The 26,978-nt window shown below is 40.1% G+C and overlaps 1 protein-coding gene across 1 annotated transcript in view; it reads right to left on the reverse strand.

Moving 5' to 3' along the window:
- Sorcs3 (sortilin related VPS10 domain containing receptor 3) overlaps positions 1-26,978 on the reverse strand; it is a 625,100-nt gene that overhangs the window by 10,861 nt on the left and 587,261 nt on the right. The window contains exons 18-22 of the mRNA XM_027407465.2: positions 25,520-25,691; positions 21,639-21,825; positions 15,293-15,426; positions 4,111-4,234; positions 2,462-2,574 (exon numbers count right to left, since the gene is read on the reverse strand). Coding sequence (XP_027263266.2) covers positions 2,462-2,574; positions 4,111-4,234; positions 15,293-15,426; positions 21,639-21,825; positions 25,520-25,691 — 730 coding nt within the window. The remainder of the gene's footprint in view (positions 1-2,461; positions 2,575-4,110; positions 4,235-15,292; positions 15,427-21,638; positions 21,826-25,519; positions 25,692-26,978) is intronic.

Consider the following 26,978-nt stretch of genomic DNA (forward strand, 5'->3'; position numbering starts at 1 on the left):
TGCCAACCACGAAAGCATTGCCTTGCAGTCCCAAGGTGGTTTGCCAATGTATCAGTATCTTGTGGGCAGGCATGACCACCAAATATCTGGAAGCCACAGACTCCTAGTGTAGAGAGCAGGAAGACCTTCTCCTGACTAGTCAGAGGTAGCAAGTGTCAGCCCAGAGAAGAGTGAAAAGTGTTGAGGATTACCCAACAGAGCAAAGAGTTAGACCTGTCAGTGCCTTGGCTGGTGTGACTCTCTTTGTTTTGTCTCAGGAAGGGTCAGTCAGGAGTCATAGAGGGACCTTGAAGCTGTGTGTCTACATACACTTAATTTTGTCTAAAGGGACATGTTCTTAGGTAACTGACCTCTTGAATGTTTAAGACCCAGTCACCAACAGACATACCATCTCCAAATGATTTCTTCAAAATCTTTTAAGTGTTTAATACCTGCAAGCATGTACAACACGACCCCATCCTGGATGGCATGGCAAGAATACACGCTATGGTCTGAGCACTTGTGCTCCCCCGACAGTTTGTGTTTGAGGCTTCATCATCAGTGTGATCGTGCTGGAAGGAAGGGCTTGGGGAAGGTGCGTGGGTCCTAAGGGGAGGACACTCGGGAATGAGATTAGCACCTTTATTAAAGTAATTGCAGATAACCACTTCACTCTCTTTCCACCACGTGAACACAAAGCGAGAGAATGCCATTTACGGATCATGCTCTTATCAATGCTTTGGTCTTAAACTTTCTAACATGGAGATTTTCAAGAGACAATTTTTTGTCATTTACAAGTCATTCATTCTATAGTAGCCCAGACAGAATAAAGAAGCTGTCTTATTCTTATCTCTTTGTATGAATAATTCCTTTATAGAAAGTCTGAAGTTCCCTTGAGATACTGTTTATAGGAATTACCCTCTGTCATCCACACTTATTTATTCTACTTCCCTTCTGTCAGATCCCTTTCTTTATCTTTCGCTGGGTTCTCCTCCTCTGCTTGGAAGCGTATTAGCAATCTTGCTTCTCTGCTCCCATGTTCCTCCCAAGCAAGACTCACAATCTCCACAGCATTGGCTCCAACACTGCCGACCCATTCTGAACCTCTGCTTCACCTGCAGATCTGCTTTCCAAACTGGTCATGTTCACGCAGTCATTTTCCTGTCTTCCAAACTCACAACCAAAGATCAGAACCCATTACCATTCCCCAAGTACATTTCCCCTACAGAGTCCTCAAGATGTTAATGGCAAGGGAACCTTTCAACTACTGTTTGGACTACAGAGCTTTTCCTTCCCTCTCACCAATAAATTCCTAGTGTTTTTATTGTTTGTTGTCTTAAGGAGCACGTGACTCCCTTATCTTTGTGAGGTAATTGTTCTTGGTCTACACAACCTTAGTATTTGTTTGAAATCATCCCCACACTACCTTTCCTACCCAAGCACACCTTCTTTTGCATTGCAACCACAACAGATGCCTGGCATATATATCTATTGACAGAAGTTTCTCATTTAAAGAAAACGCCATACTTTTCACATCCTCTGATGCCTACAACTTTGCTCCTCTGATTCTTCACACTGTGACTCAATCGCTCCAGGCCATTAATGCCCACTTTGCTCTCCTATCAGGTAGAGATTGACCACACCAAACTCGGTCATTTCTGCAAAATGCTGAGAACTTCTGGCAGGAATTGGCTTTGCATGTTCTTTTCATTCTATCTGAAAGGAACAATCTCTTCCCTGTTAACTGACATATATCCTTGAAATACAGTTCAAATATCCTCTCCAGATACATTACAATAGTTCAGGAAGTGTCTATTGAATTGCTTGTCTGGGTCAACCTTGCAATCCCCAGGATAGGGGAGTGACACATTTCCCTGTGCTTGTTGGAGATGCTGGCTATGCCTCTATACCATAGAACTAATTGCACATTAGACTTATTTTTCCACTTAGAGTGACTGCTTGTTTTACTCACTGTGTTCTACTATACATCTCTGAGACTTGTTAACAAAACTCTTACTTTTACCAAAGTAAATATGAGTTTGGCTTAAATCTATAGCTGTATTTCCCTGGAAGGGTGCTCTGTTTTTTAGCTGTGTGGCCAATGGTAGACTAGTGAACTGAAATATCTAAAAATGGCCTAATCATAGGCAAATGGTATATAACTGCATAAAATTAGTGGAGATTCATCAAGTGTTTTTTTCTGCTTTCCACTGGGGGTATCAAGATCCTGTCTCAGAAATACTTGGGACAAACACTGAGACAATTTCCATCTTCAAACACTAGACTGGCCTCTATTCCATTCCCAGCTTTCTTCTCTCATGTCTCTTCTATTTTTCCTCCTTATCCAGGTATGGCTTTTGTTCATTTCTTTCTGTATATAGAGAAATAACCCTTATCTCTCTGTAGAATAGAATTTCAATTCTTGGTCCTGCCATCTATTTCTTTTCTTTGCCCCAAAGAATCAAAGATACAGTCAACTTACCTTAACCAGAGCTCGCTTTATAACATTGCCAATGTCTTGCCTCCACTCAGGAATATCAGGGTTGTGGTAATCCAGATTTGGAGAGAATGATAAGAGCTGTGACTGGAAGTATTCTGAAAGGAGACAGAATGTTCAGGTGAAGCTGGTAGAATGAGATAAGAAGGTTTGATAGGCTATGAGCCCATAGCCATGTATATTAGGAACCAGCTCTCTTTTACAAGGCTTAAGCTACCTTTCCTTATTTTCAGTTGTTCTTTGGCTTCTGAAAAGAAGGGAATGTGTGCACTAAGAGTAGATTTGTGTGCTTTTTCCTGTTGTTAACTCTTGTAAAGAATAATGGCTAAAATGACAAGTGGGGAAGCCAAGAAGGTGATCTGAACTTCCTTCTCAAAGCTAACCCAAAGCATAGCAGGCAGTGATGGCTGGAATGGAAGCTTTGCACTTCTCCATCCTTCCATTCTATTGTTGATTATTCTGGAAAAAGTCTCAAAGGTGAGAAAAGTAGGTTAAACTTTGTCTCGAGGAGTGTAAGGTAATGCTTGATTTCCAGACCTGTGTGGTGAGCACACAGGTTTATCCACTTGGTGTTAATTCATAAAATTCAGCATTTCTGATATGTACCATTTCTCATTGTAACATTTACAATCCAATAAAATTATTTACTTCCGGACCTAATAAAGGATTCTAGTGGCCAGTTGGCAGAGAAGAAGGAAAAGAAGTCACTGGCGCAAGGCTGGAGAAATATGCCTTGGTCAGAGGTGCACACACATTTGTATAACTTTCTAGACAAGTACAATGATAGTTGCTCTCTGGGAACTTAGGAGAGGTCTGGAGGGATTGAAGCATAGGATCAATAATTTCACTTAAAATAAATGTAGTAATTAAGAACTGTTTCCAGGGTTTAGAATATGGTGGCAACCTCATGTATCACATTCTCTGCCTTCATTTAAGCTTATATTCACTTTTATTGCTGTACTTTTTTAGTGCACAGTATGAAGCTTCATAAAGACATTTTCATAAATGACCATATCTCTCCATAGAACACCCTTCTAACTCCTCCTTTTACTCTACTTTATTCTACTAGTCAGTTTTGCTTCAACTTTTCATATAGCTATATAAGGTAATGATTTCAGTCTCATTATAAAGCCTTCACAGACAATGATGCTGGAATTTCCAACAATCATAAATGGAAAACCACATACACTCTGTGTAGGTCATCTCTTTATCCAAGATATAAGTTCTTCAGCGTGGGGACCATTACTCCTCTGGTGTGTAGATCACTCGTCCCATTTCACACAGTGAGTACTGCAACAAATTGCAGACACCTTAACAGATCATCAGATATAGCTCCTTCTATAGGCCTTTTACCTTACCTGTCCTTCAATTATAATAAATGTCTCTGTCTAATAAGTACTCCAAGCATGTTGTGATCTAGATGTACCACAAGATGCATATCCCTACAAGGGACAACAGATGCCTACCTGTGATCTGCTTACTGTTTTTAAAATTTCTCTCTTCTATCCAACAACAACTATGTTGGTGGGCTTCATTATTCTCTCTATAACCTGGAAAATTCTAAAACAGGTTGTAGTTGGCACTAGTATAGGAGGAGCAGAAGAGAACATCACATGACCATGTTCAGAGCTTACCATGTACTGCAATCTCTTTTGTGTCTTGGATGAGGGCATTCCCAGCAGCTACCTGGACAGTGATGGTGTTGGTTCCCTCTGCAAGGAATGTGAACGAGATGCTGCTATCCAAGGTGATGAGAGGCTGTAAGAAAGAGAACAGCAATATACTTTCAAACTTCCAGAGGGTATGAGATTTCCCTTTCTTCTTGTAAATCTAAGAATGTCATTCATATTCATTAGAAGGAAAGAATGAGGAAAAAAAACAACAATTCTATTTGGTTTTCCAAAACTGTGGTTGCTTCAGTAGCTGGGAAGGGTATCATCAATTTAAGATTCATAAAATTTTAACTTGAAAACTGAGTGACACTCTTGAGTTGTCGTATCACCTTGTTCTTTCTCCTGGACAAAATAAAATCAGCTTTTAAGGCCTGTATCTGATGGCTTTAGGAACAAAGAATCACTTCCCATCATTAGCCAGTGTCCCTTGTGTTCTATACTATACTCGATTGGGCTGCAGGGACTTTTCAAAGAAGTGACCTGTTACCTACTTCAGTATCGCCTGACTTAAGCACCGGGCCATTCTTACAACAGGAAACTCACACTAAACAAATGCAATGGCCTAACAATTGATTTTTGTTGAATTAGATCTGTTTTCCCTTGCAAAGCATTTTCTCTATTTTTTATTAGTTTGGGAATATAAAAACATGCATATATAACAGGTTGTGATTTCATTTTCTTTTTACTTCCTCCTGACTTAGCAAAAGGTACAAACTTGTCAAGGACAAAAAGAGAAATAGAATGTAAGCAGGTTCTTATAGAGGAGAAGGCAGATCTTGAGATAGACGTGTCAGTAGTGAGTGGTTTTCTTAAAGTCCATGTCTTCTCATGATCCCTGTGCTGTGGAGGGTAAGGGATAATAGAGGAAGGCTGAGCTAATGCATATAGCGAAGATACGCCTCAAGCACAAATGAGCAGACTCTCTCTCTCCTCTCAAGACACGGAACAATAACGTGGCTTGTTGAAGTGTGCACAGAACTGCCTCTCAGGGCATGAGTAAATGCCAACACTCACAGTGTACCCATCATTGCCTGAGAATGTGTGCACAGATAAATGTGAAGGCCTGAAGATGCCATTTTTAGACAGTGCTCTTTCTGTAGGACTAGAATCCTTTTCTGCCCGCCGCATCTGACAGGGCTTCTGAAGAGCTAATTTGATTTCTTCCATTTCCAATTCTACAGAGCTCCTTTAAGATCAGGCTGCTGGTGGTTGAGCAGAATCAGAGGTACTACCCTAAGCTTCTGATAGATTCCCTTCTCTCGTTTTATTGAATAAAAAGGAAGGGAATATGTAAAGAAATACCATTTCCCCTCAACTAAAGACAGCTCCTAAGGTGTAGGCATTATCATAAATATTTCCTTACAGTGGCGCACACGTGTCTTTGGAGTTGGACAAAGGCTAAGGCAGAAATGGATCTGTCATACACTACATGATGCCATGTGTGTTTAGAGTCTTGTGTCTTAGAGATTTTGCTTATTTTTATCCTATGTGTATATGTGCTTTGCCTGCATGCCCTCTGTTATGGCATGTGTGCAGTCCCTGCAGAGGCAAAAAGGTATCAAGTCCCCTGAACTGGAGTTCCAAATGATTAAGTGCCACTATGAGGGTGCTGAGAATTAAAGCTGGGTCCTCTGAAAGAGCAGCAAATGTTCTTAACTACTGAGTCATCTCTCCAGCCCTAGAATCATATTTTGAAAAGTATGCTGAAGTCAACTGGGGCTCTGCATAGCTGTGTCATCCAGGCTGTGGAAAGATGCAAGATACATGGCCATGAAACGAGAGAATATGTGCACCACACTGCTGCCCTCTCTTGAATGACAAGCACGGTGACTTAAAACTCTGGCTCTACCACTATTTGTATGAATGACCCTAGGCAAAGTCTATGTCTGTCCTATGTTTCCTCTTTATCTGTTTAGGGAAAAGGTTAACACTGTGGATCTCAGAATATCAGAGTAGCCAACTGCATGGTGTTAATGAACTTCTGTAGAAGTCTTCTCTTCTATGGTCTAGGAAACAATTATATGTGTTTATGATTTGGAACAGAAATGACCATACTTATTTCCTTCAGCTATCATGTGACAATTAAAAATAAAATATAGGATTTATGGCTTAGGTTATCTCTGAGAAGTCACCCTGACATTGGCCTTAAGAGATTAGCAACTGACTGTCAGTAACATTTTTACTTACTACTACTTTTCACTATATAAACCCTTACGAGTCAGAGGTCTCCCCAGATCTTTGGAAACAAAATGAGACATCAAAATGTAATGGTTTGGTGGTTAAAGGTTATTTTTAAATGATAATACCAAACAATGTTGAAAACACAAAGAAAACTGGAACTCTCATTCTGTTTTGGGAGAAATACAAAGAACTGAAACCATTTTGGGGAAAGTTTTGTTTGTTAGACATTGTGATGATGTTTCCAAAGGTGACTTTTCACATTTTATGATTTTATGATTTTTACCTGTAGTCCCTGGGGTTTAGTTAAGAGAAAACATACATGTACATTTAAAGAAATTCACAGCAGCTATTCACATCAGCTTAAAATGTGGACAGTCTAGAAATTCACCAATGAAAAACAAAAATTAACCACAGGATCTTCATATAACAGATAAGAATATTAATGCATGCATATACAAAGGTAGCCATAAAAATACAGATATGTGACTGTAAAAACCATGAAAGATGAAAAAGATCAATTTGTACTATGTGATTACATTTTTATGATATTCTGTAGCAGACAAGTCTAGGCTATGAGGGGGAGGAGTCTGGGAGGGAGACTGACTGAGAACATACAGGAAGGACAGTGACAAGGCATCGCCCCAGGTGGGCTGCCCAAGTGAATGCCTTTTCAAACTGCAAATACACACTGCACATTCGTACATTCCATTGTTGACAAAGTTTGTATTCCCCAAGGACAAAAACTTTCAAGAAACTGTGACCTACAGTCAAGAATTTGCAAGCTTAATGATTTAGAGCAAAGCACATAATCTTTGCTTTAAAATACGATTTTAAAAATCAAGATTAATGCATGTGTAGATAGTAATTCAGGGATAGACTTTGACATTGCCATAATAAACGTAATTAGCACACTACACACAGTGGATTTGTGTGTAGAAAGGAACTAGATCCAGTTCCTGGCAAAATTATGACCTTGTTATTGTGAACCTGAAATTTTTATCACAAAATAACAAGGTGAAAGAATTTTAGGAGGGATAATAAAAGTGCCTTTATTTTTGAGATGCAGAACTATTCTCCTGGGTGGTGAATATCTTAAGTTGTCCTTCTGCCCAGTTTGCTGCCCTTTAGCAGTCCTTCCATTGCTTACTACCAAGGCCTTTCTCCTGCCCCCCCCCCCCGAGTTCCTAGTTTCTTCTTCAGTAAAACTTTACTATTCTCTTGTTATTGTCATCAGCTCTAAGTGGGGCCTGTGGCCCTCTCCCCTCCCCGGAAGATTCTTCTTATGCCAAGACTTAGCTGGTTATGGCATTTTGATCAATAGCATCTCCTCTGAGAGAAGCTGATTTCCTCCTGTCCTAGCAAATCTTATCTTGTCTCTTTCTGGCTGCTTCCCTCAGTTACAGTGCCAAGAGAGGGTTCAGGGCTGAAGGACAAAGGGAACACATCATCAGAGGTGGGTGACCGCAGGCCACCATAGCAGCCAGTCAGGGCACAGAGCCACAACAAACAAACTCTGATGGATGTTGATGCCTGGTCTCTGGGTGGCAGGCCACAGACAGGCATCTATGCTAGGTAATACAGAAGCTAATTCTGCTTCCCAAATTGCTTTTGTTTTTCATCAGCAGTTATGGCAACATGGCTGATTTCACCTTCCCCACAAAGCTGGAACAGTCAACAGGATCCTTGAGCTTTTCATTGGCCACTGATACAGAATGCCCAATGCTAAATTAAATCAAGTATTTTAAGGTTCATTTACTCAAATCTATTAGGCATGCAGACACATTTATTAAGCCAGACCTCTGTTAATCCCAGCAAATTGGCCATTCAGAGACCCACAAACCCAGCAGGCAGCTGATTGACTTTTCTGCCTCTGCTTTGTCCTAGCTGCAGGGCCAGCTTGCAGTGGGGCCCCTTAGAATAATACCTCATGCCCTGCCTAGGCTTTGGGTTACATTCCTCATAGTGAAGAGTCCTTCACATGTGACAGGTCACAAATTATCCAACTGAGCCTAGCAAGGAATAATGAAAGCTCTGAGAAACTAGTTAGAAGATTTCCACTTGACTAATGGACTAGCGAGCTGCAGGGAAATCTCTGGATACAGGCTACACCAGCAGTCTACACAGCAAGTCATGAGAATGCTGTGCATCATCAAATCTCCACAGTTTAAAATGTGCACCTTGATCAAACCTACCACTGCCAAATTGAACAAACAATGCAATCATTATGCTTGGCTCACTTAAAACCTTCAGTAGATACAGCAGTGTATGAAAAGTACTAATCATATGAAATGAAAAGGCAGAATACATAATTGTGAGAATACCATGGTGAGAACTATGTAAAAAAACTTAAATACAATAGCAAGAAAGAAATAAAGCAAAATAGTATTTATAAGCTGTGTTATAACTATGGCTTGATGTGAAAATTCATAGGTAAAAATGATTTAACACATATGCACAAACACCACACACATGCACACACACACAGACACACGCATGCACACACACACGCACTCACACACTCACACACATACACAGACACAGACACACATACGCGCACACATACGCGAACACACACGTGCACACACAGACACACACACACACACACACACGCGTGCACACACACATAGACACACACACACACACACAGGGGTGGGGATGTCTGTTGAAGCATCACATGCCCTTGTACCGTAAGTGTTTTCTTCTAATGTCTGCCCAAATGAGTGCTCTGCTTTGGCTGACTCAAACCACAGAGGACACAATCATGCGCAAGGATTAACTTTTACACCTATGCTGCTCCTTCAAGGCCATCTTAGGACCACTTCCTTAAGAGACACTTTGTGGCTCCAAAGTCCTGCACCCATCACTCCCTAGGATGCCCAGCTTGGCTTGTATGTGTGTGTTCTACCACACTCCCTTCTTATTCATTGTCCTGGATGTTCAACTCATATTATCAAGTAGACAACATGTCTTTAAGGCAACAAATGGAATTTACCCTGCTTTGTATTCCTCACAGCTAGTAGAAAAACATCCTCTGAAAAAGATCTATGGAGGGTCTGATAGGATTTCATATCCCCTGCTGATAGTTTTGTAGGTATGTAAGCCAACAGCTGGGGCTCAGAAATGCTTATTATTTTCTATTTATCTGTATATCATACTTCCACACCAATTACTCTATGTGTTTTCATCTTGCCTTTTTAGGTAGAACACAATTTCTTTGAAGATAGGGATAATGTTTTACATGGATTTTACCCCTGATATTAATAGCATCAACATAAGGACTGGCTATAGAGTTGAGAGTCACTTTATTTGTATCAATATTACTATTTAATTTAACCACCTAAGTTAACTTTCTTACTTCATGTAATAAACATGCACTCGCGTGTGTACATGCACGCACGCGCGCACACACATACACACACACATACACACACATACACACACACACACACACACACACACACACACACACACACACACACGTACTCACTCATGCACACACACACACCCCAAACTAACTTCCAATGTGACCAGCCTAAGTGCCCTGTATAAAATGTGGTTTCTGGTGATTAATCAAATAAAGCTGTTATGATGATTAAATAAAATAATGAATATTGAGAAAATAAAACAAAAGCTAAAAAGAAATAAAATTAGAATTAGTTCATTTTAAAAGAAGTTTGCTAGTAAAAGGGAGCCAAACAGCTCTAAAGGTGACCACACTCACCAACACACCCCAGAGCACCCATTCCTTTTTCAGTCAAATGTGGTGATCATTTGTAAATCATTGCTTAATGTGGCTCCCTTCCCCATTCATGTATTTCTAGCATGGTGACAATAAAAAGCACTGAAAATATGTCTCTTTTATGACCTGTAGAACCTTGAAAGACTTTATCCCTAGATGTAAATGTCATCAGCGTACAACAATGTCTGATGTTCCCAAATGTTTAGCCATGTTCTAAGTGATTCATGAACATTCTTTACTTAAAGCTCATGGCAATAATCAATTGTAGTTATTACTGTTAGTACTTGGACTTGACAGTTAATAAAATTGCAACTCAATGAAAGTAAATGTTTTGACCAAGGGACTAGAACAAAGAAAAATCTGTCTGGATTTCAACCCAAGTTTGTCATATTCTGAAATTATTCTATAGTTTTGCCTTTCAGGTATTGCTAGCTTTGTTCTTTGGAAACAAATATCAACTGTTAATAACCTTTGTGACATGGGCACTTTCATATTGCACTCCATTCTCAAGCTTGTAGATGGGAAGTTCATAACCAAATCAATCAAGTAATCAATTAAAAATTAAAACTGTATTGTCAATATACACTTAAAAGTCTCATAATATGCCATAACATCTGTATTTGTGATAGACATGTCAATGCTTAACTCTATGATGTTAAATGCTAGTTCCCTGAGTTCAGATAAAAAGACACAATAACTCAATCTAACATAAAATTATCAGGGAAATCAAACCTAGAGTCTTCAGTCTTTTACCATTCATTAGGTATTTTAAGTCAAATACATAGAAACTGTTATTAGGCCCTTCATATTTTAGAATCAACACTCAGGACAAAATAGTGAGTGCAAAGACATTTTGCATTTGCATCTTTAGTTTCCCTTTGGATGCCAAGTAAATCTCTATTTTGAGATCCATTCAAGAATTGGCCTAATTACATACAGTGGTTTCTCAGTAAAGATGATAAAGCAAATGCACATTAACAGAAAATAATTCCCCAAATAGGAGCCCAACTCTCATTCTCAGGGGAAAAGTAAACTTCTCTTCCAGTGATTTTTCTCATTCCCCTTTTCTTTTTATATCTCACGATTTTTAAAGAAAAAAACGACTGCTCAGTAAGGATACTCAGATCAACATTCCCAGTCATGCAGCATTCTTGTGCTGAGTGGTGTGACGTGTGCTGCATGGATTTAGGGGTTCTGAGTCTGAGGTCTGTTTCTTCAACTAATCAAGTGTTATACTTGGGATGCTGGTTGTATGCTATGAGAGACTTTCTACTGTATCAAGTGTAGACCCGATTATCTGTTGTCCTTTAAAAAAAATCCAGAAATGCAAAAGTGTTAGTCACCCACTCTACAAAGTTAAATTAAAGCTGCTAGGCAGAAATACTACAAACTAAAAGTCCCCAGGGTCCATGGATCTTTTTCTACCTTTCATCATCATTTCTAATAGATTAATTTCCATGATATACTACAATGCATACAGTTGCTGACCATATAGTATATGGCATTTAAATATGCATTTTCTTACTTTCTATAGTAGGAAAGATGAGAATGTGAGTGAATGACATCTTAGGACAAACAACTTGACCAGTTTCAGAAGTTGAGTTATCTAAGACATAGAGGTTCTGGTAACCTAAGTCCTGACTCTAAGTCCCAGGTCCCTGCATCCTCTCTTTCACTGTGCTGTCATCCCATACAAGATCAGAAGTGAGGACCTCCCAGCCTTAACTTTCAAGAGTGAAGATGGAAGTTAGACTTTGCATCATCATTCCTAACTAATAACGGAATAGTTATTTATTATACCTCTTCCAAATTCCGCATGTTTCTTGTATTATTTCTAAATTTCTGTCTTTGCCAAAATAAACAACATCAAGGACAAAATAGATTTTCAAAGTAAACAAAAGTAAGACAGTTAAAACTGCATGGAGGATCCAGTGAGTCATAGAAGTCCTTCATGGCTTTGTATATTTTACAGACAGAAGGTGGCCAGGGTCTCCCATTAATACAGAGAAATGTGTCTTTGTACCTCTTTCAGCAAGAGGGGATTAGGGATATTTTCTAAGTACATCAGTGCACTATGGCTTTAAAAAAATGTTCCTAGAAGAAACTAATAAATTAAAGCCTAACTTGCAGGAGTTTTATCTTAGCCTAAAAGTCATGGGTAAAAGAGAAAATATCTCAGCTCCAACCCAACCTAGACACTATGTGTGCACAACTCTTTCTTTCTTTCTTTCTTTCTTTCTTTCTTTCTTTCTTTCTTTCTTTCTTTCTTTCTTTCTTTCTTTCTTCTCTCTCTCTCTCTCTCTCTCTCTCTCTCTCTCTCTCTCTCTCTCTCTCTCTCTCTCTCTCTGTGTGTGTGTGTGTGTATACTATAAAACACTTGGAAACCACACAATCCAAAGTCAAAGGTTCCCTGAAAGAATGAGGGAAGTTGCAAGGACAGGAGGAGGATATGAAGGGATAGAGAGATGATGGGATCAGGACCCATGATGTGAAATCCACAAAGAATCAATAAAAAGTTTTTTAAAAATTCAAAAAACATTAACAACAAACTCTTTAGATATTTTAGTTCAATATAGCCAGGTTTCAAGATTCATAGTGAATATCTATAAGTCAATCATTCTATTAGATACCAGTAATGCACAGGTGAAATCTTAATTAAAATCAATGCCATCTGCATCAGCACTACTAAAAAATGAAATGTCAGACTTAGCCATAAATCTAATAAGATATCTGCAAGACCTGCATATGACTATGAAATTCTGTTGAAAGAAATCAAGGGCTAAGTAACTAAACAGAGAGATGTTACCTGTCTGTGGATAGGAAGAATCACTATTGTTAAAGTTTTAGATCTAACCAAGTTGACATATGGGTGATATATCCCCAATCAAATATTCTGAAAAGTAATTTTTTTAGATCACAACAAACTCATCTAAGTTTATATGGAAAAGTAAAAGGACCATGATAGGCAATATAATATTAATATGAAAGTGTATGTGGCTTCAGACTCACTACAAACTTCACAAAAATCAAGACAGCATAGTGACAGTGAAGGAAGACAAAAGATGAATGAGAAGGAATGGACAGCAGAGTTACATGTGATCCTTGCCAAAGAAGCAAGGATAACAAAACATAGCAAAGACAGAGCTTTCAAGAGATCAAGTTGGAAGATTAGCAGAGTGGCACACCCAAGCAAATGAAGCCTGCCACAGGCCTCACTCCTCTTACAGATGAACTGAAATGGATTGTAAACCAAAAGGTAAAACCCTGGAATATAATGTACAATAAAACTCGGACAGCCTCATATACAGCAGTGGCACTGTAGATAAACACCAAAATCACAAAGTGGCCTGTGATTGCTAAGATGGACGTCATTAAATTTCTATGTCTAAGCTTTGAAAGAGACATTGTCAAGAGAATGAAACAAGAAATAAGCAGGGAGGATATATCTGCAAAAGGTGTAAGAATTGTTATGTAAAATATGAGTAAATCTTAGAAACAATGAACAGTATGAAGCAAGCATCTTGGTTTTAGAACAACAGACACCCCACCAAACACAATATAAAACCCACCAGTAAGCATAGAGCATAATCTCTACATAATATGTCACCTGGGAAATGTACATTCAAATAAGATACCACTGAATTCCTTGTAGAATGACAAAGTCCAGAACATAACATCATCATTGCTGGGGAGGGTATGAAGTAAGAGAAGGTGTTCTTCATTGCTGGTAGGAATGTAAATATACAGTGGCTAGAGAGATGGCTTAGTGGCTAAAGGTATCTATTGACCTCAAGGACCCAGTCTAAATTCCTAGCACCCACACATCATCTCACAATCATCTGTAACTCCAGTTCCAGGGAAATCTGATGCTTTCTTCTCGTTTCTATGGTTTCTAGGCATTCACATAGTACACAGAGATACATCCAGGCAAACACTTGTATACATAAGATTTTAAAAAAATCTTTAGAAAAAGAAATGAGCTACCAAGAAATGAAGCAATATAGAGAACATTCAAATATATACTCCTAACTGAGAAACAATCCAATTTGTAAACAAAACATACTAATGAGTCTAAGTATATGATATTATCATATGAAAAACTAGAGATACTAATGGCAGATATTGAGGAGAAGGAGAGAGAGATGAAGAAGGAAACTGCAGATGATTATGGAGAAATGCAACCATTTTGTTTCTTACATTTGTTCAAACCCAAAGACCCGTCATATAAACTTCATATGCTGAGTGAGAATGACCTGCTTATAAAGTTCACCAGCTATAATAAATGCATCATGTTTATAAAGAGAAAGATTTCAGGAGCAGGGAACATGGGAGACATATCTGTATGCCCCTGTCGAATTTTCTGTGAACCTGAAATGCTTGAAAAGTTGAATTTGGGGCCCATGAGATGGCTTAGTAGGTATAGGTGGTTGCTGCCTGATAACTGAGTTCAATTGCTGGATTCCACATGGCAGGCGGAAGGAGGGAAGTTACTCCTGCATGCAGTCCTCTGACCTCTACACATGCAATGCAGCATTCGCCCAAACAAATAAATATGCTATTTTTAAAACTGTAATATTGCTTTTCTAAAATCCAATAAAGGAGAAACTTAATGCAATTGATGATCCTTCAGCCTAATTTTTCAGAGTCAACACACTTGGCACTGGCATCATCATCAACAGGTCCTGAGAGTAGACCCATTTTTAAAGTTCTAGTTTCTTAACTCTAAGGCACAGCCACGTCATCACGTGCCCTAAAACAACCTGTGTTTGTAGAGCACCAGGCAGGTGTTGACGAGGATTATTTACATGCCATCCAACTTTATTTCCTGCCCTTACAACTAAGGTATCCAGTTCATGTTTGACCATGTGAATGCCCAGTCTCAGAGATGACAAGCAATGCCCTTGCTATTGTTATGTAGCACATCAGTAGAAAGTCCAGGGACTCAAATAAAACAGAGTCAATGTCGCCTTAGGGACTTTTTAAATAGAAGAAAAAGCCTGCAAATTTGTACAATTTCCCAGAGTGCTCTTTCTTTTAACTATTACTTAAAATTTCTCTACTAAGGTAAAGACAACACTCCAGGAAGCATATTTTGTTTGACTCTGTGAGTTCTTATCTTCACTACGTACCCCTTATCCCCAAAATCCAGTCCCTGCAAAATAATTTAGAAACTGGAGCATAGGAATCTAGATCAACTTTGATACTGAGGAGAAAGGGCCAAACCTTTGTGCTATTGCCAAACCACCAGAAGTAGGTAAGGGTCCCCATCTGACTGGGCCACACAACTGCACTGATGTTGACATCCTTGTTTCTTATGGCGACAAAGGGAACTCGAAGGTGAACGTGTTCCACTGGACCTAAAGGAAAAGAAGGGTGAAAGATGGTATTTACATTCCCAGAAGAGACCATCAACTTTTCCACAGCCTTGACTTTTAATCTCTAAATCCTAAAATGCTAGTGTGTATGTGTATATGTGTGTGTTCTTTACTTGTAGCAGAAGGTTTAAGAAGAAATTCAAATCAAGTTTCTGATTTCTTGAGTGACAGATGAAATGAATTTACATGTGGTGAGCCCACCTACCTTGAATACTTAAGAACCTCCAATTCAAGGACAAAGCTAGTTTATCGGACACTTAGCCATTAAATAGGATGATAAACAGCAGTCTATTTCATTTTTGAGAATTAGCCCATTTTTGTGACTTGAGGTCAGTGAATTACATGGAACGCTCTTCCATTATCCTCAGTTGCTAATTGGTTTCCATCCACTTTAACAATTGGCCATTGTGCCTCGTCATCTGGAGGACATACTGAGTGCCACTCAGAGGCTTGCAAGGCCACTTTACAGAAAGGGAAGAACATAGCTGCCTAAATTGGAGGAGAAGCAAACATTGGGTACCCAAATGAATATTTCTCAGAAAACATAAACAATACTGTGCTCTACACTACCCCATTTGTAAAGCAACGTTCCTGAAGACAGCTTGGAAGTGAGACTATTCACTTCACCCAAAATAAAAAGGGGTGAGGAAAAGACTGGCAGAGAATCACTTGCATGGTAGTTTTATTTGTGTATTAATTTTATATCTGGGAGTTGTTTTAACACTTGTCAGATACTCTCTTCCTGTCATGTGTGACAACGTGTATGTGGTCAAATGATACTATCTTAGGGGAGTTAGGGTAAGCACAGAGTAATAGATATCACATGATCACACACACATGTGGGACCTATGATCTCACAAAAGCATACAACAGAATATAGGTTGTCAGTGGAAGACAGAGGTGGGTGGGAGAGATGTTGGTCAAAGGATATGAAATATATTCTAGAAGTCTATTGTACTCTGATGTAAACCATAGTTGATTAGATGTATTACATTTGAAAAATCTTTAAAAAACAGATTTAGTTCTCACCTCCTGAGCAAATTGGGAGCATGGGGAGTGTGGGGAGGGAGGGAGGAGAAAGATAAGGGGAGCAGGGAGGAGAACATGAGGGAGCAGGAAGATTGAGTTGGAGTAAGAATAGAGAAGGACAGCAAAAAAAGAGAAATACCTTAATAGAGGAAGCCATTATAGGTTTAAAGAGCAATCTGGCACTAGGGAAATGTCCAGAGATCTACAAGGATGACCCCAACTGAGAATCTAAGCAATAGTGGAGAGGCTACCTTAAATGCTCTTCCCTGATAATGAGATTGATGACTACCTTATATGCTATCCTAGAGCCTTCATCCAGTAGATGATGAAAGCAGAAGCAGAGATCCACAGCTAAACACTAGGCAAAATCCTGGAATCCAGTTGTAGAAAGGGAGGAGTGATGAGCAAAAGGGTCAAGACAATGTGGGGAAAACCACAGAAATAGCTGACCTGAGCAAGTGGGAACTCAGTGACCCCAGTCTGACAGCTGAGGAACCAGCATAGGACTGAACCAGGCACCCTGAATGTGGGTATCAGTTGGGAAGCCTGAGCAGTCTATGTGGCCTCTGGCAGTGGAACCTGTATTTATCCCTAGTTCAGGAATGGGCTTTGGGAGTCCATTCCCCATGGAGGGTTACTCTCTCAGCCTGGATATATAGGGTCTAGACCCTCCCCCAAATGATATGTCAGACTTTGATGATCCCCCATGGGAGGCCTTACCCTCCCTGGGGAGTATATGGGGTGGAATGGGGGGATTGGTGGGGGTCATGGGAGGATGGGAAGGAGAGGGAACTGGGATTGATATGTGAAATAAGATTGTTTTAAATTTAAATAAAAATCTATTTAAAAAACATAAGTTTAGGATGTAATGTTTGTGATAATAAGCCTGATGGAGCCATCACACAATTTATGCATGTGCTTGAGAAACATCATGCTGTACACGATTAACATATGATATCTGTCAGTTTAAAAATATACTGAGAAAAAAATTAAAAGCATCCATTCATCTATAGCTTGCAAATACGTTCTGCCTACAGCTCTGCACCCTGACTCCAGACATATGGCAGGAACCTCAAGATGCTGTACCAGCACAGAATTTCAACCTTGGCACTTCACATACACACTTGGCTGACACTTTCATTATTTTAAATGAGAAAATCTATATTATTTTTACATGGTCTGCCTGATGTCATCCACAAAAACTCAAGGTGCAAGAAAACACTGGCAACTTCTTCAATGCTTTCCTTACTCATGGTTAAGTTTATCTCTCAATGATCTGTGTTCTTCTGGTCAGTGAGGGATAGTGGACTAGACAGGGGTTAGTCCAGGAGTGAGGGGAGATTAGGATGGTCTATGTCAGCACTGCAGGCTCTTATGCCTGGCTCCAGGACCTCCACTCTTCCCTTACTAGGAAGATGGCTCTTCTGTCCTAGAAGCCATTGTTCCTATTCTTACTCCATTCCACAAATGGTATGAAGTCCCTTCTCAAGCTGCATCATGAGAAGTTTACGCATTTAACAGTTTATCCAAACTGTACATGACTATAATCCTGGAAATTCCTTCCCATCTCCTGTCACTTACAAGTCTCAGAGGGCTCTTTGAAGCCTGAGGCAACAAAATGACTTCCTTCTTCCTAAGACTATGCCAGACATAAAATGGGTGATGTTTCTGTGAATTGACTAACATGGTTGCATTTATTCCAGCTTCAGTCAATCGTGTTTGACCAAAGCTAATTATTACAAACAATACCTTAGGGCAGATTTTATTGCAAAGATCCTGAACCAGATCTTGGCTTTAATGTGGGGACAGATTATGGAATAGTGAGAAGAGAGCTGAATGGATTGGGAAAGAAAGCCTTCCGTCACACAGTTCCTCCTCTTTTGATAAAAGTCCAATAATCTGTGTGAAATTGGTTATTATGGGTGGCTAACAACTTCTTTTGTTAGTTAATGGCCCAAGGTGAGGCCAAGAGCAGTTTCCACTGTACTAACTGTCTGGTAAATGCAGCCATGATTGATTTGGAGGGAATTATGGGCACAATAAAAATTTCAAGGAACATTTCCTCTTTCGTGCACATAACCTAGTATAAACCCATTCCTGACACTCTCTCTCTCTCTCTCTCTCTCTCTCTCTCTTTCTCTCTCTCTCTGTATGTGTATGTGTGTGTGTCTCTGTTTCTCTCTGTGTGTCTCTATGTCTCTCTGTGTGTGTGTGTGTGTGTCAGAGAGAGAGAGAGAGAGAGAGAGAGAGAGAGAGAGAGAGAGAGAGAGAGAGAGAGAAAACTAGGAAATGTTGTTCTTTCTACCTGTAAACAAAGCCCCACTCTTGGCTGCATCAGTAGCATAGGTGGATAAATCCTTGGAACAGAAGGATGTAACGTTCTTTCTTTGTCTTCATTTTTTTTGTTAATTGCTGCAGAAGTATCAGGCAGAAAGTCAAGAGGAAGTACTAACAATTACCATGACAACAGTAATGTTTATCACGAGGCAAGCCAGGTGTGAAGCAGCATTGTCCATACTGTGCAGATAAATGTTAACATGTTCCTGGAATTTCCCTCCTTCAAAAAGACCTGTATGCAAGATTGACCCTGGACTGGCATCTAGGAACTTGGCTTTGAGAGTAGTTCTAACCAATAATTACCCTGTGAGAGTGGTTCTCTTGAAAAACAATATGATTTATTCATAATATCCACTTCCAACTGAGAGTTTGGAGATTCAGCATATGTCAGACTGATAGTGACTCTGTGATTGTCCAAGTCTCTACTAAGTACTCTGATAGAGGGCCCCTATATGTCACCACTTCTCATTAAAGCAATCAATGTGACATGAGTGACTGACTCCTTGTGTGGGCATGATTTTATGTATATGTGTGCATGTGTGCATGCTTTTCTGTGTGCATAGCTGCATAACAACTAGAGTTTGGAATCAATGTGTTCTTTTTTTCCCCTTGGAGACAGGATAGCTCCCTGAACCTGTCACTCGTCGATCTGGCTAAGTAGGCCTGCCAAACAATCCCATAGATCCACCAGTCTTGGCATGACCCCAACCCAGTGCTAAGATTACAGATGTGTACCACAATCACAAGCATTATAGGGGTTCTTGGAATCTAAACTCAGACCCTGATGTTTGCTTGGCAGGGAAACTTTACTGACTGATCCATCTCTCCAGCTCAAGACTTTCCTTTGCTGAGCTTGCTCTGAATGTTTTCTCTGGAACAAACGAGAGTCAAGGATGAGGTCGCGTGCTAACCTCTGTTTCCTCCTAGAGAGTTACCATGCTTAGGAGTGGTCTTGGGTTTCCCTGGCATATACATTACCCACTTTTATACCCATAGCTTCCTTATAATCTAAGAGATAAGATGAGTAATTCAAGTTTTGTAAGGGCTGAGCAGGTTGGACATATTAAGTATTCAAAAGAAATCAGTGCGCTCAAACAGTCCAAAGCCTGAGCTTTCAAATAAGGTGCACACCACTCGTATCGGCTCCTAATCAGGTGCTGCCAGAAGAGACTGCATTGGGTATATATGGATCCTCATCACCAAGTCTACTTAGGGCACATTTTAAAAAATAGCTCCTCTTCAATAGGATGAAAATAACACGAGGATAGGGTCACACATGCATTGATGACTCTCTAAGTGCCTGGTAAAGTCCCACACACACATTAAGAACCCAATAAATATTTCCTGAATGACTTCATGAGAGGTTAGGCATTTCCTGTGTAGTTCATTTCTATTGGTCCCCAAACCCTGTGAGGCCAAGCAGAGCTTCGACTTAAGCCGTTTTACAACTGGAATTAATCTAGAGGTATTCAGATTGGCATTATAGAGACATAACTGATCTATGGTCCAGGTTACTTCCTATACATTCTAATTATATGCCACTGTTTTTCATTTCACCAAGAGATCAAACAGCTCACTATTTTCCAGGAGCCTTTTAGGAATGTGGTATGTACATACAAGAGTTTACACAATCACTGGGTTATTAATAGGAATGGAGTTTCTCTTTTTCACTTAAACTCTTTCAAACATGCAATTTTCATTTGATAACAGCAGTCCCTGCTGATCCATTTTAATCTGGCTCAATTTCATTTACCCAGAACCAATTATAGCTTGAAATTATTAAACGGAAAATACCGAAGTAAACAAAAAACCCTAAGTTTTCAAATGTATATTGTTTTGAATATCATGATTAAATGTTGTGCTGACATGACATAATTTTTCAATGTATCTGACAAATATATGCATATATGTTGCATATTATCTTTAGAAAACAAATGGTATAATCAGCGTATGATACAACTTGTGGTTTTAAGGATTCTTTGAATCTTGGAATACTTTCATCATGGGTAGTGGTAAAGCTTTTGCTAAAATAAAGACTAGAGACGTCTTTAAACCCCCATGTATGGCTGATGAGGTGTGGTGTCAGCCCACATCAACATTCCCTTAACTCACACCTAGACACAATATTGTTCATGTTTCAGTTAACATGATTCAAGTTTCAGGATAGATAATACATGAAAAGCATCCAGCTCAAAAAAAAAACAAAAAACAAAAAACAACAACAACAAAAAAAAAAAAACCCAGAATCTTAGTGACTGTTCCCACCCAGCAGCAGCCAGTGTTATTGAAACCAACTACAGCACAACACAAAATTGTATTTACAAAATAATGGATGCGGAATAACCTTGGATATATGAAGTTTGTTTTTAAAGCATGTTCAATTCTTGAAAGCAATTGAAACGCATGCTTTTTAAATCCTCCAACAGAGCCAAACATTTAGTGGGAAAAATGAACCTAGGACCATCAACTAGATGGGCATCCATTCTTATTTACTTTTCAGGAATCTCTAAAGCAAAGAGGAAAAACGTTTTATCTGCATGTAAGTATGCATGTGCACTCTTATATGTACCAGCCTATCAGAAGGGTGCTACAAAGTAAAGAGCCTTGGTAATGTTCCCTATAGATTTAAAATATGCAATCGAGTTCAGCACCATGAAATTACATTATCAATGAATGTGCAGTCAGTGTCTTGACTAGGATGACTTTAGGAGCCACAATGAACCTGGCTTGAGCTCTGAACTCTAGAAAGTGAAATCAGGACAAACGGAGTTTCTGATTGGGAAGAAAGGGACAGAGGTTGGGGGAGGCTGCTCATCATTGCTACTTACAAACCACGTGTAAGAAGAGCACGGCTGTATCAGAACCCAGGTTGTTCTCCGCATAGGCTGTCACCTGGAAGATCCCTGCACTCTTATACACATGCTTGATGCCATCCTCAATGGGGCTGAAGTTGGCATAGGACACAGCAATCCCGTCCCCAAAGTCAAGCTGGATGTTCGTCCTTTGAAGGTCACCCTGCAAGGGAATAGAAATTGGTCTGGTTCCCTTCACAAGATTCTGTTAGACTTTTATCTGATACTAATTCTCACAGCTTCAACATTTCAACCCTGAAAAACCTACAGTGTTGTCTCCTTAGCACAAGTTAATATTCACGAAGAGCTGTGAGCAAGGGCTGAGGACCTGCATGTCCAACCTTGGGGTCGCATGATTTGGTAGGACTGTGGCAAAACCAGTAAGGAAGAGGATATCCAAAGTTCTAAAATGGCAATACCAAGTACTTTGGACCCCTCACAAACATGTCTTAAGTCTTCTTCTGTCCATGACAGTAATAGCAATTAAGAAATACTTAGCATGTTCCATAGTTTCATAACAAGCCAAACAGTTAGTCCCCTCAACTTTATGTTGCAGAAAGTTTTTATGTGAGCTTTGTGCCCATTTCTCCATGTGATCTATGTATGTATGAACAACCAGGGGGAGGTAAGAAGTAGGAAGAAGTAAGATGAAGTATTACTTTCTGATAGCAGTAGAAAGTATTACTGTCCTCACTTTTAAAGTGGGAGTAAATCTTACCTACATTAATGGTCACACAGCTAACAGCAGGGAGAACCAAGTTTTGAATAAAGACTAATTCCTTTAATAACCATGCCATAATTTCCATTATTCTTATTTTTATATGTCTGTTATTTAATTTAAGAGCTATGCTAGTCAATTAATGTGTATTAAACACCTTCTTCAAAATAACAATGAGGGCAGATAATTATTTCCATTCCAGAGATGAATACTGCATGCTATCTAAATTACTTTTTTTTTCTTGCCTAGGGTTTCCTGAAACCTACTTAAGCCATCCTCTCTCCCAAAGCTTCTGCTAAGTGTGTGAGCCCACAGATGTCTTGGCTTCTTGGAAGTCCAAGCACACTTTGGATATTGCCTCTGACATGATATCCAGTAGATCAAGTGAGTGCACCAGCACCCCAAGCTGTTAGCATCTCAAGGCAATGTTGAACCCTATCCTCATTATATACCCCATACTGGATCAAAACTTTGGGTAAATAAATAATGTAGACCACAAAATAAAGATGGGAGGCCATCATGGGACTGATCCAAATCCCCCTGAAAGTGGATGTCAACAAGGAGGCCTCAGTTCCCTATGGGGCCTCTGGTAGTGGATCAGTATTTTTCCCTGGTGTAAGAAGGAACTTTGAGAGCCCATCCCACATGAAGGGACTAGGCCTGGACATATGGCGCAGTGCCTAGGCCAGGCCCAGGATGACGTTGTAGAATTTGGGGAGCCCCATGGAGGGCCCTACCCTCCATGGGGAGTGTGGGGCAAGGGGCTGGTGGGGGATTGGGGGGAGGGGAAGAGGGAGGTGGGATTGACATGTAAAATTATATTTTTATAAAAATTCAATTAAAAAATCTGTTTATATAATGAGATAAAAGATGGAATGAAGAAAGAATTTTATTCAGGAATTATTAACAGACAAGGTTTGGATATGAAGTTTCCCTTAGAAAACTTTGTGTGTTAGAGTTGGTACTCAGCTAAACATGCCAGTGTGCAATGTTTTAAAAACTTTAGTGATGGGGGATGTCCTTCTGTATGCTGTGAATATGCTTCTCTTATTGACTGATAAATAAAGCTGCTTTGGCCAATGGACAGGCAGGACGTAGCCAGGCAGGAGGTATAGGCAGGGCTATCAGACGAGGAAAATGCTGGGAAGAGGGATGCATAGTGAGTGAAGAGAGAGACACCATGTAGCTACAGGGAAGGTAGGACGCGTGGACATTCTCCATAAACCAAGATCTTGTGGAGATACATGGATTAATAGAAATGGGTTAATAATTAAGAGAGAGCTAGACAATAAGAAGCCTGAGCCAACAGCCAAACAGTTTATGGTTAATATAAGCCTCTGTGTGTTTATTTGGGACTAAACAGCTGTGGGACCAGGCAGGTCAGAAACTTCTGCCTACTTTAGGAAACTGGACCTAAATCTCTCTCTGTCTCTGTCTTCCTCTGTGTGTCTTTCTCTGTGTGTGTGTCTGTCTCTATGTCTCTGTGTTTGTCTCTCAGTCTCTGTCTCTCTCTCTCACACACACTGGTTCTTGCTCATGGTTGCATACCCATTCTTGCTCTCTCTTGCTCTGTGTTCTCTCTTTCTCTCTCTCCTTTTTCACCTTGAGAGAGAAAGCTCTTCCAACAGACCCCTCAACTATGAACATGGGCAACCAGAGACTACGGACTGAACTTGCTGAATTTGTGAACCAAAAATCTTTCCTCTTTTGGAAACAAACCTCTGATGAATGCATAAGCCGAAACCTCTGCCCCAAGACTGTGCATTGGTCATGCTGTCGCTTATGTCTCTCCCACCCTGGCAACATAGATGTGAGTGAAATACTGATGGGTGCTCTCTTGACCCTCATACAATGTCAACTACCCTTGAGTTTAAAAATGTAAATTAAAGTGGAAATGAACTGGAGGCAATTGAAATTGATAAGATCGTGGCTCTTCACATCCATTTGAGAAAGTTTTTATAGCTCTGGTCCTGAAAACTCTCTAGTGGAACTCTGATAATGAACCCCTCTGAATCTCAAAGTCCTCTAATTCAAGTATCAATGTGAGTGAAGGTTGGGGAGTCTGCCAGGCCAGGATAAGAAGCATGCACCATCCTTCACAGTGCATTCTCGATTTTAAAGGCTCAGAAGTGTTCAGACCAGTGAGAAAAATCTCCTGGCTTGCTTTGTTCCCTTTCAATGATCTCAAGAGCCCCCAAGCAATTTGCATATAAATTTAGAGGGCATTGTCAATCAGGCAAGCCTTCCAGTTCTATCAGTCCAGCAAAGAGTGCTAGGAAAATCCCTGGTTTGGGTAGAAGTAACATCTCACAGATAAGTGGTCTGGAGTAGCAGCACACACTCAGATTTAACTGCCTAGATTGCAAAAGACACGAAGCAAGGAGGTAATGAAGTCGGTAGCTGATGTGAAAACAACCAGTGCTTTGTTCTATACAAACTTTAAACACTATTTCATTCATCTTCCTCACCCTCTCATTCACATGTTCAAGATTCTTTAAAGCTGTGGGCTCTTCTAATTAGTGGTGCCAAGGGTTAGAATAAAGTGAGAAAGGTTCTGAAAGTCGATAGCTATACTTTTGTTTTGTTTCAAAATTTCCTTTTGTTTCTCTTTCATGGTTTACAGGTTATATGCTTAAGGTGAAAAGAATGTATCCAGGTAAGTCATAATGGCACAAGATTAAATCCCAGTGCTCAAGAGGTAGAAGCACATGGAACACAAGTTTCGGAGCATGGGCTACACTGTGAGTTCAAATCTGGCCTGGGCTACATAGTGAGTCATTATGTCTAAAGAGTCAAGGTGAGACTGTCTCAAAAACCTAAGGGCTGGGGCTATAGTTCAGAACTAAGGTCTTGAGCTCTATTCCCAAAATTGGGGGCATTGGAGGGAGGTGGGCAAGGGGGAGGTTAAAGGAAGAATGAGTGAGCAAGCAAGCACTCTCTTACAGAGGCTCTGTGAACAGTCTTTATTACAAATGAATGGAGGGTGTTTCTGAACTGGTATTACTTCCTTCTTCTTTTCCTCTCACTCTTGACATTTCTGCTAGTGAGAATGATATATCTCTGTTTCCCTCTTTTTTTCTGAGAGCAAGGAATTGTCCGCATGCAGGTTCTGACTGCAGACACCCAAGGGGTCACCTACCTCTTCCATTAGAATGATGAAGGTTGCATTATGGCCCTGCTCTGCCACCAGGCGCCCATCAGTGGTTACCACGTGGAGGCCCCGAGGAGCTTTTCCTGGACACAGCTGAGTCTTAGCAGAGTACTTATCTCTTAACCCATCTGTGCAGTTGTTGGACACAATCCTCCTGTACCTAAAGAGATTTGACGAAAGACAGTTTTGACAATGCTGAAGCTTACAGTGTGTGTGTGTGTGTGTGTGTGTGTGTGTGTGTGTGTGTATGCATATCTTTGTGTGTGCATGTGTGTGTATGCTTGTGTTAGGAAGGGAGGGCAAGATAGAAGAAGCAACAAAAATAACTTCTCACAGTTGGTCTTAAAAGCCAAGTCTCCAAAACTACAGCTATTCACAAAGACAAACAATCCCCATGAGCTGCTATCCCTCCAACTCAGGAAGGCTAGCCTCTTAAACATTATTATTGATCCCACCTAGTGCACCAGGGATTGGATCAGTGTCTAAACCAGCCAAGAAAAATCAATGCTGGCTCCCACACAGCAGAAGAGGAGGCGGGCACTGGGCTGGTGAAGCAGGAAAGCCAGCCACCTCTGTCAGATAGAGCCTATTCAATTTCCCCAGGGCTGCCTCCAAATTTCTCTGTACCAGGAAGCAGCTAAACACCAACTTCTAAGTCTCCATAATCAAATGGCTTCTCCCTGACTCCACGGGATCTCAGGATATCATTAGTGGAATGTCTAATACAAATTAAAAAAAATAACAATGATAACTTTGATTCTGGAGCCACTAGGCTATTTTATAACACATCTTCCCCACTTGCTAAATCATTATTTCCTCCTCAATCCAAATGTTACATTAGAAGCACAGGTTTAAAACTCCTATTCAACACTGGTAAAATAAGATTATTTTACAAAAGGGGTTAGTCTGGGAAACTTCCCTATAAAACACTGCCAACTTCTATGGTAATAGCATTATATGTACAGTAATGTCACATCAATTGCCTTGACCTCTGACCCAAGAGCTTGCCTGAAACCTGACTAGCCACAGAGATATTACTTCCAGAAAGTCCATGACATATTCATCATCTCTAAAACTGGCGTTCTAAGTAAAAATCACAAAATAAATGCCAAACTACTACCACTCTCTCCATTACCACCAACAGCATAAACACCACCAACAAACAACAACACCATGAACATCACCACCAATGGAAAAACAATCTCAAACACCAATACCACCAATAAAACCCAAACCACCACCATCTCCACCACCACCAACAGTAACAACACCAATGTCACCACCATCATTACCATTCCACCACCCACAACAACACCCCCACCATCCCACCACCCCTACCACCACCACCACAAACACCCCACCAGCACCACTACCAACAACAATACCAATACCACCATCACTACCAGAACCAACACCAACATCACTACAAACACTACCACCACCACCA

Source organism: Cricetulus griseus, chromosome 3, assembly GCF_003668045.3.
Source record: "Cricetulus griseus strain 17A/GY chromosome 3, alternate assembly CriGri-PICRH-1.0, whole genome shotgun sequence".
Lineage (NCBI taxonomy): Eukaryota > Metazoa > Chordata > Mammalia > Rodentia > Cricetidae > Cricetulus > Cricetulus griseus.